This window comes from Arvicanthis niloticus, chromosome 24 (assembly GCF_011762505.2).
Source record: "Arvicanthis niloticus isolate mArvNil1 chromosome 24, mArvNil1.pat.X, whole genome shotgun sequence".
In the NCBI taxonomy this organism is placed as follows: Eukaryota; Metazoa; Chordata; class Mammalia; order Rodentia; family Muridae; genus Arvicanthis; species Arvicanthis niloticus.
Window position 1 is genome coordinate 42,296,050 of NC_133432.1, and position 17,744 is coordinate 42,313,793.

General features: G+C 43.3%; 1 protein-coding gene across 2 annotated transcripts in view; it reads right to left on the reverse strand.

Moving 5' to 3' along the window:
• Mtus2 (microtubule associated scaffold protein 2) overlaps window positions 1-17,744 on the reverse strand; it is a 352,203-nt gene that overhangs the window by 207,281 nt on the left and 127,178 nt on the right. For both annotated transcript variants that reach the window (XM_076923897.1, XM_076923898.1), the window contains exons 2-3: window positions 14,837-17,223; window positions 10,400-10,640 (exon numbers count right to left, since the gene is read on the reverse strand). In XM_076923897.1, coding sequence (XP_076780012.1) covers window positions 10,400-10,640; window positions 14,837-17,002 — 2,407 coding nt within the window. In that variant the 5' untranslated portion in view covers window positions 17,003-17,223. The remainder of the gene's footprint in view (window positions 1-10,399; window positions 10,641-14,836; window positions 17,224-17,744) is intronic.

A 17,744-nucleotide genomic window follows, 5' to 3' on the forward strand; every position in this document is an offset into this window, starting at 1 on the left:
GTGGAAGAACCTCCACGCTGCTTTCTCATGGTGTCTCCTTTGCCCCCTCCCCCAGGGCTCTGTCTCCCGCTTACTTTCTGCTTCTGTTGTCTCTGGAATCGGTTAACCTCCTTTCTGTTTTGTTGTTGTTGTTGTTGTTGATGATGTTTTGGTTTTTCGAGACAGGGTTTCTCTGTGTATCCCTGGCTGTCCTGGAACTCACTCTGTAGACCAGGCTGGCCTCAAACTCAGAAATCCACCTGCCTCTGCCTCCCAAGTGCTGGGATTAAAGGCGTGCGCCACCACTGCTCAGCTCCTTTCTTAACCATCTTCTCGCTTTACTTTGTCTCTCTTTCCCCTGAATCCGTTCATCCTTTCTCACTGCCTCAGTACACAGCCATGGGGTAGTCGCCCAACATTGAATCCTTGCCTAAGGTTTCTCTGTAGCCACAATTACATGTTTTAGAAATTGCTGTCTAATGTCCAGAGGAACCTCAAATTCCTGTGTGTTTGTGAATTGTCTGCTAACACCCCCAGCACAACAACTTTACCAGGATCCTGCTAGATCCCAACAGAAGATCCTGTCAAGTCTTTGTTTAGAAACCTCAAGGTTTCTAATCCCTCACCAACAGGCAAAACAGCAACAAAAATCCCTTAAAGTTAGCCTGGTCCTGAAATTTACTCACTACCTGGCCCCAGTTTACCCATCTGGTTTTGTTTTGGGTGACACCCAGTCCTTCCCCCTACTCTGCTCCCACCCACAGAAATGGCCTGATTCCTGAGAAACTCCAAGCCTCTTGTATCTGTCATTCTCTTCTTACGTGGGCCTTCACACTGCACTGTGTCCACCCTATGAAGTCATTCAGGCCTGGCTCCTGTTCCTCCAGGAAGCCTTTCCATGGGCACTAATCAGGATAAGCTGTCCCCACCCTGTCCTCTCCTTTGATACTGCTGTCCCATAACACACACACACACACACACACACACACACACACACACACACACACTGTTCTGCACAGATCCAGTGTTGGGAACAGCTCCCTGACAGATTTTTTGGGTATCCTCATCTTTCCTAGTATCCACCAGAGCTTGGATCTGAGGAGGCTGAGGAAGGACCTGGTATCATCAGGAGAAACCCATGCAGAGAGCTTCCCCTCAGCTACCAAATGCACCAAGACTAGCTTGCTTTCTTGCTTGCTTTCTTTCTTTTTTCTCCTTTTCTTTCTTTCTTTCTTTCTTTGTTTTTTTTTTTTATTTTTTTTTTTTTTTTTTTTGTTTTGTTGTTGTGGTTGTTGTTGTTTTTCGAGATAGGGTTTCTCTATGTAGCTCTGGCTGTCCTGAAACTCACTCTGAAGACCAGGCTGGCCTCGAACTCAGAAATCTACCTGCCTCTGCCTCCCAACTGCTGGGATTAAAGGTGTGCGCCACCACTGCCCGGCCCAAGACTAGCTTTCTTATGCCAACCAGAAGATTCAAAAATGATCATTTGTTTCAGAAAAGTCTTGAATAGAAAAATAACATTTTTATTTTAGACTTCTTTATCCAGAGATACTAAACACAGGTCTATATTATGCTGAATTTGCCATGGTGGTGGCAGCCCCAGCAGCAGCAGCAGCTGGACAGAGCTAGTTTAAAATATTCTGATTCTGTTTATTTGCTCTTCAAAACGTGTTAATAATTTCTCCATTTAAAAACTTGGTGAGATTCACCCTGTTTGTTTGTTTTTTTTTTTTTTTAATCCCTGCAAGAAAGGCTGCAGAGCATGTCAACCTCCCAAGTAAATTTTATTTTAATAATCGGAATCTACAGCACAGTTGTCTATATCTTGAGAGAAAGTTTTCCAATTTAGCTGATTCAATTTCTCTAGCTATTTATAGTGTGAGGTTTTATCATCCATCGTTCAAGAAGATTTTGCTTTCAACGCCTCAACTGCTCCTAACAGAAAATATTACACTCCATTCTAGCCTTGCCTCATATAAAGGCACTATGCTTTCAGGAGGGGAAAAATATGTATTTCAAGTACATTTACTATGCAGGCAAATTATGTTTCACCACACTGTACACAGGGTAGGCTAATGGGTTCTGCATGTTAGGGGGCCATTAAAGATTTGTTTTTGAAGAAAGAACGAAAAACATATAGAGCTTTTTAAAAAGACAGTGCAGAGAAGTGGGGTCTTCTCACATTCTAGAAATGGACGTTCTAATAGTAAATTTCTCTATGGAGAACCATTATCTCTATTGAGAAGGCTTCACGCTACACAAAGGGCTGCAAATCCCTTCTTCACTCTGAGTGTTCAGACGTCTTGAGTTTCACACTCGGGCCAGAAGACAGCAAAAGTTTCATTGGGTTTTTTGCTTTTATATTTTGTTTGTTTTGTTTTGTTTTGTTTTGTTTTGTTTTAAGACACTCTCTGTGTAGTCTGGTTGTTCTGGAATCCACTCTGTAGATCAGGCTGGCCTCACACTGGCAGAGACCCACCTGCCTCTACCTCTCAAGGGCTGGGATTAAAGGCATGGGTCACCAGTGCCCAGCTCAAGAGTTTTGTTTTAAGCATCACTGTGCAGTCAGAAAAAAAGCTAGCCTCAAACCAAACCAAAACAAAGCAAAACCAAACCCAAAACAGAAATGATTTAAGAAGAAAAGAAAGCCCTTGGGTTCATTGATTCTTTATGTAGTCACATCAAGATCTGTAAATCTTGGGAAATTACCTTAGCTATGAGACAAACTCTTGAAGGAGCTGCATTGTGGGATGGTGTGGACTGACTGTGTGTCCACTTCTTCAGGCCATCACAATATACCTACTGCTGCCTGCAAAACCAGCAGTAGAATGGAAGTGCTGGGGACCTCGCCTGACTCACTCGGAACTCACTGGGATTTAGGCATTTAAGGGGCTTCCTACCTGAGCTGAGGGAAATACAGTTAATGTATTATAACTCACAGATCAAGCCAATTCGTAGATGTTAGGATGTAAGGGCTCACTTGACACCGGACGTATGCAAATGCTAGGTCACATCGAGAAGCATCCATACTGCTCCTTGCTCCAGCTCTCTCCTGCCAGTGCAGTGCTGCTCAGAGCCTTGTGTGGCCCCGTAAAACAGATGCGACAATGACTCAGGAGATGTGACAGAGAATCTAAATCTATAGGGTACGAATGGTGGCTAAACGCAAAACCACGACTGTCAACAGACACATATCAAAGACGGCCTTCAGACATGGAGAGCAAATAAGTACCACGTGATAATCGGGAACTGAAAGTGTAAACCCGGAAGTGGGACCTCATATTCAATACAGGAAAGCCCACGGGAGACTAATAGCTTCTGTGATTATGTAAGGAACATCCTACCCAAGAAGCATCAACCACATGGAGACTGCTGTGAACAGGAAACAAGAACCATCAAAATGTGGGCAAATACAAGCAACTGATGTTTTCAGAAACTGCACAAGAGCCCTCCCAAGGTCATGACCCTTGGGAGCAAAGTCCACCCAGAGGCAGTCTCCAGGCTGCAGCACCTGAAGGAGGAATGTGAACGGACGCGGCACAGAGGTGAGGGCTTTGGATGCTCAAGACATCTAGGTTGTATGAGGCAGAAAGATGGGAGTCTTGAGGCTGGGGTGTCCAAGAATCCATATCAGAGTCTCTAATAGCCCTTAGGCCAGTGGTTCTCAACCTGTGGGTCGAGACCCCTTTGGGAGTTAAAGGACACTTCCACGGGGGTCGGCTAAGACCATCAGAAAACACAGACATTCATATTACGACTCAGAACAGTAGCTAAATTACACTTACAAAATAGCAATGAAAATTATTTTATGGTTGGGGGTTACCACAACCTGAGGAACTGTGTTAGGTTGAGAAACAATCTTTGAATGTTTATCATCAAGTCTGTGGATATAAAGTGGAAAACCCTACAAGACCAAGGAAACAGAATTTTGAGATGTTATTAAGCAGTCAAGGAAAAACATTCTCACAACTCACACAAGCTTGAATTTGTTCCATTTCACCATAAAAGCCCAAATAAAGAGACCATGTGAATACACAATCACTCAGTACAGGCTCCAGAAATGCACATATGATATAGGTTATTTGATAGTCTGCTCTCCACACTACAGTCAAGGAAATTTTGCTTAAACAAGAAAGAACTGGACTGTGCCGTCCCCAACTCCCCAGTCCCCAACCCATTCCTCTGCCACTCTCTTCTCCATCCTTATTCTTGCTTCCCAGTGGTCTTTGCATTGGCTCCTCCCACTCCCTGGAAAGCAATACTTCTGGCATCCACCAGAGTCCCCATATAGAAAATCACTTATGTACTGTATGGATGCAACACCTGTCAATTAAAGTTGATTGGCAAGTCTGGGCCCGAGCACTGAGCAGATCTTGGGTGGCAGCTCTGCCCCAGTCTCTAAGAACCCAGAGGAAGTGGGGCTCCCTCGTGCTCTAACTCAGGCAGTATCTGAGGTAAGTAGACAGCAATGCCAGTCCCAAACAGGGAGTAACTGGGACCCACAAGGACCCAGGAAGTCACACCTGGCCTGGAGCACTGGTTTTTTCCGGTCTGGGCCCGAGCACTGAGCAGATTCTGGACAGCAGCTCTGCCCCCAATCGCACAAAACCCAGAGGAAGTGGGCCTCCCAGGACCTCCAATCTGGGCAGTATCTTGTCTGCATCTAAGAACTGAGCAGATTTTGGGCCCCAGCTCTTACCCCAGTAGTAACACCCACCCCACACAGTTCTGATACAACTAAGATAATAGGAAAGACAGGCTCCAGTCAGAGACAGGGCAGGTAGCACTAAGGAGATCCAGATGGCAAAAGGCAAGCATAAGAACATAACCCAGGGTACCTGGCATCATTAGAACCTAGTTCTCCCACACAAGAAAGTCCTGAATTCCCCATATTACTAGGAAAGCAAGACTCAGATTTAAAATCCCTTCTAATGATGATGATAGAGGACTTTAAGAAGGATATAAATAACACTCTCAAAGAATTTGAGGAGAACACAGGTAAACAGGTAGAAGCCATTAAAGTGGAAACACAAAAATCCCTTAAAGAATTACAATCGAATACAACCAAACAGATGAAGGAATTAAACAAAGCCATCCAGGACATAAAAATGGAAGTAGAAACAATCAAGAAATCACAAAGGGAGACTACCCTGGAGATAGAAAACCTAGGAAAGAAATCAGGAGTCATAGACACAAGCATCACCAACAGAATACAAGAGATAGAAGAGAGAATCTCAGGTGCAGAAGATACTATAGAAAATATTGACACAATTGTCAAAGAAAACGCAAAATGCAAAAAGTCCTTAACACAAAATATCCAGGAAACCCAGGGCACAATGAGGAGACCAAACCTAAGATAATAGGTATAGATGAGAGTGAAGATTCCCAACTTAAAGGGCCAATAAATATCTTCAACAAAATTATAGAAGAAAACTTCCCTAATCTAAAGAACATGATGCACATAAACATACAAGAAGCCTATAGAACACCAAATAGACTAGACCAGAAAAGAAATACCTCCCGTCACATAATAATCAAAACACCAAGTGCACAAAACAAAGAAAGAATATTAAATGCAGTAAGGGAGAAAGGCCAAGTAACATATAAAGGCAGACCTATCAGAATTGCACCAGACTTCTCACCAGATACTATAAAAGCTAGAAGATGCTGGAGAGATGTTATACAGACCCTAAGAGATCACAAATGCCAGCCCAGGCTACTATACCCAGCAAAATTCTCAATCACCATAGATGGAGAAACCAAGATAATCCTTGACAAAACCAAATTTACACAATATCTTTCCAAAAACACAGCATTACAAAGGATAATAGCAGGAAAGCTCCAATACAAGGAGGGAAATTATACCCTAGAAAGAGCAAGAAAGTAATCCTCTTCCAACAAACCTAAAAGACGATAGCCACACAAAGATAACTTCACCTCTAATAACAAAAATAACAGGAAGCAACAATCACTGTTCCTTAATATCTCTTAACATCAATGGACTCAGTTCCCCAATTAAAAGACATAGGCTAATGGACTGGATACATAAACAGGACCCAGCATTTTGCTGCATACAGGAAACCCACCTCAGTGCAAAGACAGACTCTACCTTAGAGTAAAAGGCTGGAAAACAATTTTTCAGGCAAATGGTCCTAAGAAACAAGCTGGAGAAGCCATTCTAAAATCTCCAGCCCGAGAACACAAAGGGATGGACTCATGGCTCCACCTGTATAGGTAGTTGAGGGTGGTCTTGCCAGGCATCAGTGGAAGTAGACAGCCTTGGTACCTTAAAGTCTGGATTCCCTAGTATTGGAGAAATGCAAGAGCAGGAACGTGGGAATGGGAAGATGATGGGAGCACATCCTCATAGTAACTGGAGGAGGGGGGATGAGGTAAGGGGTTAGGCATCAGTGGAAATGGACAGCCTTGGTGCCTGAAAGTTTGGATTCCCTAGTGTTGGGGAATTAGAGAGCAGGGAGGCAGAAATGAGAGGATGGTGGGAGCACACCTTCACAGAAACTGCCAGAATATATGGCTTAGACATGACAGAGGCAGGCGGCCAGAAGACTAGATTCCAGAATTCAAACAAAAAATTATCTTGATACTAAAATTTGTTTTGAGAATTGTATATTGCAGAATATATAGCCTTGGTGTATCTACTCATCAAGCAAGCTGAGCAGACCTGCTCGAACCCCTGATGTCCTGGAATTCCAGCTGAATGCAGTGAAGACACAGCATCAGAGGCTTATCAATTTACTCTCCCCCCCCTTCTTCTAATATCTCAATGCCCATAATCAGCTTGAAGAAGTTAATGAAGAGTTGGCACCCCTATTCCCTAGGCTTGGGGACTGAGGTGGTTAATATTGGGCTGTCTTTCTAGGGAAAAGTAGTGGTTTTGTTGCAACAGGGAGGATTAGCTAGGATTTATTGCATAGCCATAGCCTACTGGTAGAAATATGTATAATTGTTATTAAGATGAAGTCATAATTTCTTATGGTACAAAATTTACTTTGATTTCAAATTTAAGGTTTTAATTGGTACGAGCTTCTTATTGATATAAAAGTGAGATTAATATTGTTACTCTCATAGGCACTGTGCCTATATAACACATTTAGGAATACAAGGCTTAGACCAAGTCCTTCTTTAACTTTTTTAACTGATTTGAGATGGTTAGACTGTGAGTTAAGGGCCTATAGCAAATTCATGGCTTTGAGTTTATTGTTAGGGTGTTTTCTATATTTTCTTTAGAAATAGCTAAGAGGAGTTAACAGACAACAGTCCAGATTACCTTACATGGATAGTTGGTTTTCAAAACATCAGAAATCCACAGAATTGACATTACAAACATTTCTATATTAATGTTCATTTTGATTAGAGACCTGTCTGCTCCTGTCAGCTTCCTGTCTTGGATTCTAAGAAGAAATTGAGCATCTTTGGAGTTATTCCAATTGTGGTGAGACAGCCACTAGACAAGAATTGCCTCTTTCCATCTACAGACAAATTACTGTCCAGAAAAGGACACACTTGCAGAACAGTCGACTGATTATATCTGCCTAGACAGAGTAATCAGCCCTTAATAATTCTGCATCACTAAGTCTATCAGATGATCCTGGGCCAGAAGGCTGAAGATTGGATGCTCCAACGTTCTGTAGTATAGGGACTGTCCGGGTGTTCAGTGGTCTTTATAAATTGACTAAGTTTTAGAAGCTATGCTTAGTGCTTCCCATAATTTCAGTTAACTCAGTCATTCTGGATTTCTGACAGGGTTGAAAACTTAAAGTCTCATAGCCAATCCTTGCTATTTACTTTGAGAGAAAAGATTTGAAAGGATGGTTTTCAGCTGACATTCATTCTAAAGCCAAGAAAAAAAGCCAGGTTCAGAACTAAGTCTTTTATTTAGGAGAGATGACAGAGGTTCTGCTTAGTCAACAAAATGATATACTGGGTATTAGGTCTATCTTCCACCTTACTGACAAAAATTGGTATAGTTATGCTCTAACTATATTTTGAGAAAAAAAGTTTTATTTTAACAGGAAGGGTGATATGTAGGAGGAGCTAAGGTGGGAGGAGTACGGAAAGGAAGAGGAGGAGTAAGGAGAGGAGAAGGAGAGGAGGAGCTAGGTAATGAGAGAGAGGAAGAAGGGAGGGGCAGACATGGAGGCAGATGTTCACATGTCTCCGCCAGTCAAAGATAGTTGATACATCTAGGTTGGGTATTAGGTTACACTTCTGATTGATATTGAGCATTACCAAACTTATAAAGCCTTTGATTAGCATTAAAAAAATTATATAAAATAAAAAAGGAGAAGGGGGCATGGGATAGGGGTTTTCTAGGGAGGGGAAATGGGGAAAGGGAATGATATCTGAAATGTAAATAAAATATCCACTAAAAATAATTTTAAAAATTAAATTAAAAAAAAACAACAAACAAGCAATAAAACAGGGCTATCGATGTAAAAAAAAAAGTTGATTGGCCTGTAGCTGAGGCAGGAAATAGAAGGTGGGATATCCAACAGGCAGGAAGGATTCTCCGGGCAAGCACAGGAGGATTCCCCACCCACACCCCCACCCCCCACGCCATATGTAACTAAGGACTACGTAAACACTCATGTGACAAAATTTAGACTAGATAACGGGATGATTAAATTATAAACGAGTCAGAGAACACCCAAAGCTTTCAGCTTAGGTATTTGTAAAAAAATATCTGCACCTCAGAGCCATTATCCCAGGAGCCCGAGGCCAGGAGAAAAAAAAACAAAAAACAAAACCAAAAAACACTACTACAGCTCCTCCCTCATCTTCCCTGGTGATTGGCTTAAAGGAAGCTTTCTCAGGAAAGCCTTTCTAATCCCTGTTTAAAGTGACAACCCCCTTCCTTCTTTTCCAAAGCCTCCCTCCTCCCTCTCCAATGTTTTGTTTTCTTCAGTAATATTTATTTACTTCAACAAACATGTCATTTACTGGCTCTTTTTAAAACAAACAAACAAACAAAAAACCAAAGTATCCCCATATTTTAAAATTTATGCCCCTAGCTGGCAAGGATATTTTTGTGTGTTGACTTCTTTGTCCCTACACAGGGAGCTGTGCCGACAACCCCCCCCACCCCCGAAATCATTGCCTTCTGATTGAAAAGCAGCAGACTTGTACCCGCTCTAACCACAGGTAATTCTATTAAGATATACAGCTGCTATGGAGATTGCCAATACAGAAGCTTATAAAAAATTTAAGGCCATAGGTAACTCTCTGAGTACATGACAATTCACAAAGTAACAAATGGCAAAGAAATGAAAAAGTTTCTCTCCAACAATAATTGCAATGCTTGCTGGGCATGGTGATTCACATCTGCAATTCCAGCACTCAGGAGGCAGACTGAGCAGTAAGTTGAGCCCAGCTTGGTATGTATAGGGAGTTCTAGGCCAGTCAGGGTTACATATGAGACTTGGCTCAAAAATAAAATGGCAAAACCCAGTAGTTTTAAGGAAATGGGATTTTCAAAAAAATTCTAGGGCAAAAATAACTGCTATAAACTACCTAGACACACACACAGAGAGAGAGAGAGAGAGAGAGAGAGAGAGAGAGAGAGAGAGAGAGAGAGAGAGGCTGGAGATGGTACAGAGGACAGGGTTTGATTCCCAGCATCCACATGACAATTTAGAATGGTCTGTTGATGCCAATTCCAGGGTATCTGATGCCCTCTTCTGGCCTCAGTTGGCAGAGCAAGGAGGTGATATATATATTATATAATATATATATGATTATATATTATATAATATATGATATATAATATATAATTAATATATAATATATAAAATAAAGAAGATAAATAAATGCTTTTTTATGTTTAGATATATTTTTACACAACAATTAACTTCAAATCATTTATCCTAAGAGTAACATGCAGATTACTTTACACAAAAATGTAAATACTACTATCATTTCAAGTACTATAAAATAAACAGAATCCAATTGGCAGTCATCACTTATACATTCCAAGACCCTGATCCCAGGGAATGGTGGCGCCCACAATGGGCTGGGTCTTTCCCAGATCAATTAACATAATGAAGACCATTTCCCAGACTCATACCCACAGGGCAACCCTATTTAGACTCTCTTCTTCATCGAGATTCTCTTCCAGCAACTAAACTAACCTTCAGAGCAAGTCTTCTGAGTCTACAGGAGTTTTAGGGAAGGGAGAAATTGGAAGAAGGCAGAAGGTGATAACAATGTTATGACGGTGGCCTGGAAGATGACAGGCGCAGCTAGTGAATCCTCAAGGACTTCTGTGTCTACAGACAGCTGGAGGAGTAGGGAGTGGCTTCTCTTAAGGATTAGGGGCAGTCATAAGAACATAGTCACAATATTTCATTGTTAATATGTAAATGCACACCAGGAAAAGAGAGTCATGGTTAGACTTAATTACCTGAAGGATCAGAACCATAGAAACCAGCAGCTGTTGTTAGTGATCCGGGCGGATGGATGGCACTCGCTGAGGACCTCTGGCTTGCGATCAGAATCCTGCTCTTGGTGGATGGGAGACGGGACATTGCACCCAATCCCAACTGAGGTTTAAGGAGCATGGCCGAGCGATAGAAAGTGGGAGGGACTTCGTAGTGAGTGTAGGGAGGAGAGCAAAATTCTTCTTTCCCAGGGTGGTCTGTGACCTAAGATGAGAGATCAGAGAGAGCTAATCACAGGCAGGAGATCCACATTCAGACAATGAGCATCATCACGGAATTAGCTGCTTGCTCAGAGAGCTGGTGCCACTCCTGGCCCAGTGTCCTCATTTCCACAGTAACAGGATAACTGTGAGCTCTTTAGTCCCTGCTGGTGGTAATGCTCCAGGGGAGAAAAAAGAATTCACTTTCAGGATTTCTTTTTAATGTCATTGTTATAAATGCATTGAAATTTGAGTGACTACTTATTAAATAAATAATGTCATGGCTGAAGAAAGGCTTGGCGGTGAAGAGCAATTGTTCTTGCAGAGGACTGGGGTTGGGTTCTTAGCACCCACCAAGGTGGCTCACAACCCTCTGTGAATTAGCTCCAGGGGATTTGGAGCCCTCTTCTGGCCCCCTTAGGTACTGCACACACATGGTATACACACACACACACACACACACACATACATGCAGGCAAAACACCCACACTCATAAAATAAAAATAAATCTTAAAAATAAAATAAATAATGTTAATAAAAGAGAATTTATGAAATGTTAAAAATGATCAAAAGTGTCATTATACCTATGAAGGCATCATTTTTTTGCTCACTAAACTTATAACAAGTAAATCATTTCATATTTGATCAATAGAACATCTAGAAATAATTGTTAGTAAGAGAAAAATGTCTTATCTGCAAAAATAGAGAAACTAATAGAAAAAAAACGTTGTAGGCCTGCACTGTGTATTTACATAATTAGAACTGGGTCCTGGGGCCAGTGAGATGGCTCAGTGGGTAAAGGTGCTTGCAGTTAAACCTGATGACCTGAGTTCAATACCAGAGATTCAGACAATGAAAAGAAAGCACTCCTGCAAGTTGTCTACACACACACACACACACACACACACACACACGGATGCTGAATGCTCTCAGTAATGTTTGGGTCAATTCCTCTGGGATAACAGATCTAAGGATGAATCCTGTGGTCCGCTCAGTTCAGAGCATGTATCAGCAGTGTCTACACACACATACTTGTTAAATAAAGGAACTGTGTTTCCCTTCATAATTTCCTCAGTTTAATAACATAACATTACCGTTAATTTCTCCTGTACTTAACAGAATACAATCTGTATTTGTTTTTATGAGTGTATATGTACGTATGTGTACATATGTATAAGTATAATATAGAATGTAGTATATAGTGATATATATACATCCTGTTCTCAGAGTGTCTGCTCTCACTGATTTGAGACTTTGTGATCCTGGCGATGGGGGTGTTGCACATGCTAGGAAAGTGCTTTTCCCCTTGCCTGCTTTCCAGGTCACTGTTCCTTTATATTAAACAAGCATAAGAGTGGAGTGGTCTATTTAAGTTATAATTAAAAACCAGCACTGAGGCAGCATCTGGATAGATATATCTATTAATTAATTCTGCTCGGAATCAAAATTTATTTTGTATGTTAAGCTGCTATGTATTCTGGTACTACAAAATCTCCCAATATCTCTTAATAGGGATTCTAAAAGTTTTGATCCGAGCCGTTGAAAGCATAAACCCTATTTTGATCCCCGTTTAATGTTCAAATAGATGCAAAGTTCTTTAAAATATATCACTGAAACAAAGGATTAGGCATTTAAACTTTCATTATAATCACACTGTGAAATATGCATGATGGTTAGACTGTACTCGGGGTAGGGTGAATTATATCCACTTGAGAGAAAGTTCAACATCTGCGCTCTGATGAAATTTTTATCATCATCTCTTGTCTTTCTATCCATTTCTGACTTCTCTTTTCTAGACACTTCATTTTTAACATTATGGGGTGCCAAAATGAGCATACACACAAGGAAATTCACATAATTTCCTATCTCCATAAGTAAGGATTTTAGAATTGCAGTGTGCTGATCTAATTCTTTGGAAATGGAAAATTTTCAGAGCTCAAAGCCCACGAAACTCTCTCATTCCATAGTGACTCTAATGATTTCAGCAGTCTCAAGGCCCACCATGTTGTTGGGTAAACTTTTTTGAAATGCAAACATCTGAAATGTCCTCTATAGGCTCCTGTACCAAGTCCTTGATTCCAAGATGGTGGCACTGCTACTACAAGCTGGGGACACTGTAGAGTCCTCATGTGGGTCTACATGACACAAACACACCTCTAAAGATGAACCTTGAATGCTGCACCCACCCAACTGGTTTTCCCTGCTTCCTGGTGCACACTATGTCCACTGAAGCCACAGGCTCCTCCCACAGCCAGCTGCCCTGACCACCCGGTCCCAGCACAGTGCCCTGAGACTCTCTGCGACCACGAGTTTCCTGTCTCCAGCATCCTAGAACTCAGCAATCCTATGGCCCTGCTGTCTGGTATTTTGTCGAAGTGACAAAAAAATAACAAGCACAAATTCGTTTACAAGGTGAAAAGTATGCTTTTCATGTCTACTTTATGCATTTTTAATTAAACAGGGGAATCCCACTCATCTTTCATCTTTGTGACAAAACAGAACAGGTTCTGTAGTTACAGAACAAGCAGCCATTGAGCTCCTTCTCCAATGGGGCATTTTTAGAGGAAACTCGGAGTCAACAAAAGACACCACAGATTTCAAACACAGTCCTAATATCAAATGATAGATGCAAACAAATTCCTCCTGCTGTGACTCCCCTCCTGCTTTGCCCTGCCCTGTTTTCACTCGGCTTCTTTTGCATGACTTTTCTCTGGGGAAATATAAAATTAATATATGCTCTCAAACTGGCACAGCACCAAGAGCTCCCAAAATGACTCCTTCAATGGGCTGGAGTCTTCCAGAGGACCTGGGTTCCGTTCCCAGCACCCACATGGTAGCTCTTGACCATCAGTAACTTCAGTTCCATGGATATGATGCCCCTGCTGGCCTCCTTGGGTACAACATGCGCATGTTGCACAGATCCACATGCAGGCAAAACACTTGTAAACACAAAAATGTTTAAAGGCTCCTTAAAGCTCATTTTGCTTGAGGAGTAAAATGAACTTATTAGGGGTTACTCAGTTGCAGACAGCTGTATTTTCCTGATGCCAGTAAGGCTCCATCTATGAGACCACATGCTCTATGGCTTTAAGTCAGAATTGATTTAAAAAAAAAATGCTGAATTCGAAGCACTAGCTAGTTTTTAAGTCGCAAAGCTGACAGGCTCAGACAGCAGGAAGCATAAACAAGGCCAGACTCTAAAGTAATTTATTGATGTGTTCTCCAGCCCAGCCTCCATCAAGGATGCTGCTGGCTTTGACAAACACAGCTAAGCTGTAGGGACCATGTCTTGATTTGCTCCAGGCTGGCACGAAGGACAACGAACAGACAGCTTGTTACAAGACGGCACCAGTTTGACTCTCTGTTGCTTTAACGAAACAACTAAAACCAGGAGGGAAGACTTTATTCACTTCACACTTCAAGGTCCAGGGCCATTGTGCAGCAAAATCAGGACAGGATCCAGGAAAGCAGGAACTGACCCTGGAGGAACGCTGCTTACTGGCTTGCTCCCTCTAGTTTGCTCAGCTCGCTTTCTTATACACCCCAGGACCACCAGCCAAGGTGGGGCTCAGTGCACAGCACACATGCCACAAATGTTAGGTGCTGCTACTGTCCTTCCTGCAAACAAAAAGCCAACATATTCGTTCATGCCATCATTTTGTGTATATCAATGTAAGATTCTCTATCATACTTCCTGACACGGGGTTACAGTCGGTTGCCTCTTTCTTTCTTAGCCTCATGAATGCTAGGACCACAGGGGTGTGCCACCACATCCAGCTCACCACAAGACTTTCTCCAGAGTCAAACACTCCACACTAAAGGATTAGCCTCCTCAATTTGAATACTCTGCTTACTTCAGTTTTTTCCTTGCTTTGAGCTGGCTCATATATATCGCTACTCGCGTCACTTAAGGTGGAAGCTGGCTTACATGAGCCGTGGTCTAATTCGACATGTCTCCTGCTCAGTAAAACTTGAATGAGCCTCATAGATATTGGGACCATCTCAACCTGACTATCACACTGTGTTCGCTTCCAGGCCCAAGTATACACTTTGGTAACAGTGTATCATGAACGTCTGCAGTTCACTTACAGAGGACATTTTGTTTCCAAGTTTCACTAAAACAAAACAAAACCAAAACATAAAACAAAACAAAAACTAAACCACAAATAGAAACATCATTTTACAATGATGTCCTCTTACCTCCTGCAGGAACTTCTCGCTCATCTGACTGAAATGGTGCGCTGGGGGCTTAATCCCAGACACCATCAGTCCAGAAGGGAAGACCCTTGGCTTCTGCAAATCGGGCTTCAGTTTCTCGTACATGTTTGTAGCCGGCTGAAGGTCACGGTTCCCTGCCTTGTCTTCTTGGGGAAGAGGCATGCCACATGTAGGAGGGGCATAGGGAAGCCCCACAGGGACCAGCGAAGCATCTCCCTGACTCAGCGCCTGGGGGTTCCTGCGTATGTAAGTTATGATCTTGGGCCTCACATGTTTGGGTTTTGGCATGAGGATAGGCTTTGTCTCCGTCCTTTCTTCCGTTTTCTCCATCTCAAGTTTCTCCGGTGCTTCCTGGGAAGAGGGCGTGTCCTTGGGATGTGTAAGAGGCTTGGGGATCCCACTGGGGCAGGTGGTCTTGTCAGGCACTTTCGGGGATGTGTTCAATACCTGCCCACCATCAGTGGGGGGTGAGGCCACTGAGGGTGACCCTGTGTCCACACTGAACATGCCGAGCTCCTGAGAACTGCTACCTGGAGGAGTCGGACGTTGAGTCAAGTTCACAGTTGTCTCTGGGTGGAGGGGAGCTGGGGTACTGAACACGGAATCTACCCCAGCTGGAGTGACGGCAGTTTGGGCTGCAGTTTCTAGAAGGTTCCTATTTTCAGCTACAGGTGTTACTGTCTCTTTGCTTTTTCTGGCTTCCAAGTTGCTATCTCGAGGGCTCAATTGCTCAGAGGCGTCGGTTCTGTTCCCTCTCACAGAAGGACCTGAGGCCAACAATTTGGCACTGCCCAAGTTCCCACTACCCAGCCTCTTCTCCTCCCCACTGACCTCGGAGGGCATGCTCTCAGTTGGATCACGGAAAACAGGAGCTATTTGTCCATCATCGGGCACAGTTTTGCTGGATGCTGTCTCCCTCACCATCCTACCTGCACCTGCAGACATTTTACCGGTGAGTCTAATACCTGTCTCTCCAGTGGGAGCAGCACTCAGGGCAGGGGTGGCCTGCTGAGACCCCTCCACACCAGCATTGACTCCAATCATTTCTTCTAGGCTGCTGCCTCTTCCTACTCCTAACTGTTGGTGGCTGCTGTTCAGTTGACTCGTGGCTTCTCGGTATGCCTTTTCAGATAGTTCCTTCCTCTCTACAGGTGACATACTTCTCTCCTCATGACATCCCAGACCTTGTGCCTGGGCTGACATTAGTCCCTCCTCATTCCTGGGCTGGATATATTTGAGTTCCACTTTGGGCTTCCCTGTCCCTTGACCTAAACACACTTCTGGATGATGGAGGCTGGGGTTTTCCTTCAATGCTGAAGCAGAACTGGGAGTCAATTCTGCATGAGCGATGCACTCGTTGTAAACATCCAGGCCCTGAGTCTCCTCCATCTTGGTGTCTGATGAGCTGGACCCCTTGGCTTCTGAGGTAGATGGTTTAGGAAGATACAGACTGTTCCCCTCTGAGGTACCTTCACCTGGAGAAAAAATTTTCCCTGGAGAGTGACTGGCTGGTGTCCCTTGTGGCCCCTCCCCATGCCCAGGCACATGGCCCTGTGGCTCCAAGATACCCAGCTGCACTGGCTGCAGGTTTGTCGGAGTGATGCTGCCAGCTGCAGCTGCTGAGCTGCTTGCTCTTTTCAGCTCTTCGTTGTCAAGGGTCTTTGCCAATTTGTCCTTGGGAATATGCCTGGGAATCTCAGCATCCTTCTTAGCAGAAACCTCTGGACTGGCTTGACCCACTGCGTTCCTCCAGCTGGAAAGACTTGGTCCCTGAATACCCTGCGGGGTCTGCAAGGTAGCTCTTTTTACTGTGTGTTCCTCACTCAGTTGCCTATGGACAGTCAGAGATGTCTGAGACTCCCTCTGGCTAGCAGAGCCATCGTGAGAGCCTTTCCCGCAGCTCTGAAGGTGAAGGGGCTCCTTCTGGAAGTGGCTGTGGTATTGGGGCCTGCTTAAATTTGCATTTTCGATTTCATCATCTAGGTCATGTGACTTGGTCTCATCGCAAGAGGAGCTGACCTCCAACATGATTTGATTGGCATTTGTATCCCCCGTCCTCAGAATACTCTCATTATTATTTTTTGCTCCCTCTCGGTGATCTCGCAGCTGACCAAAACAGGATTTCTTTGGAGCGAGTGGGACACTCATGGTCACGTCTTCAGTGAGGGCTGCTGGCCATGCAGTCTCCCTTCTAGCTGCAGGGCAACAGACAGCCGTCACCTTCTCCGTCCTTCTCTGACAATGTCACATCTAGACACTTCTTTGAACCTCTTTAGATGCGTTTCAGAACCAACCACTGTCTTGACACGCAGTAGGACAACTCTTTATGCTCCATTGCTGTTCAGTGCAAACCAGCTGGTTCATGAGACCTGGAAAGAAATCAGAACATGTGCACTTTAGAGAGAAGACAGCAATAATCTTGAGCAAGAGACACAGGCAGAAATCACACAGATGCGACCCTTGCTTCTATAATGTTATTTCATGTGCTTATCTCAAAACCGCTTCACACAAAGGCTGTGTCTGGCTAAGTACGTCCAAGCTGAAGTATCACAAGGATACATTTTGGAATGAGATATGAAGGGTCTTACATTATGCTGTCTTAAAGTTGTGTGTGTGAGAAAGATGTGTGTCTCTGTGTGTGTGTATAGTTTGTGTGTGGCATACATGTGTGTGGTATGTGTGTGTAGTTTCTTTGTGATGTGTGCTGTGTGTGTAGTTTGTGTGGGATGTGGTGTGTGTGGTGTCTATGTGTGGTATGTGTGTGTGTGTTGTGCCTGGTGGTTATGTGTGTGTATGTGATGTGTGTATGTGTGTATAGTGTGGTGTCTGGTGTGTGTGTGTGTGTGTAGTGTGGTGTTTGTGTGTATGGTGTGTTTGTGTGTGTGTGGTA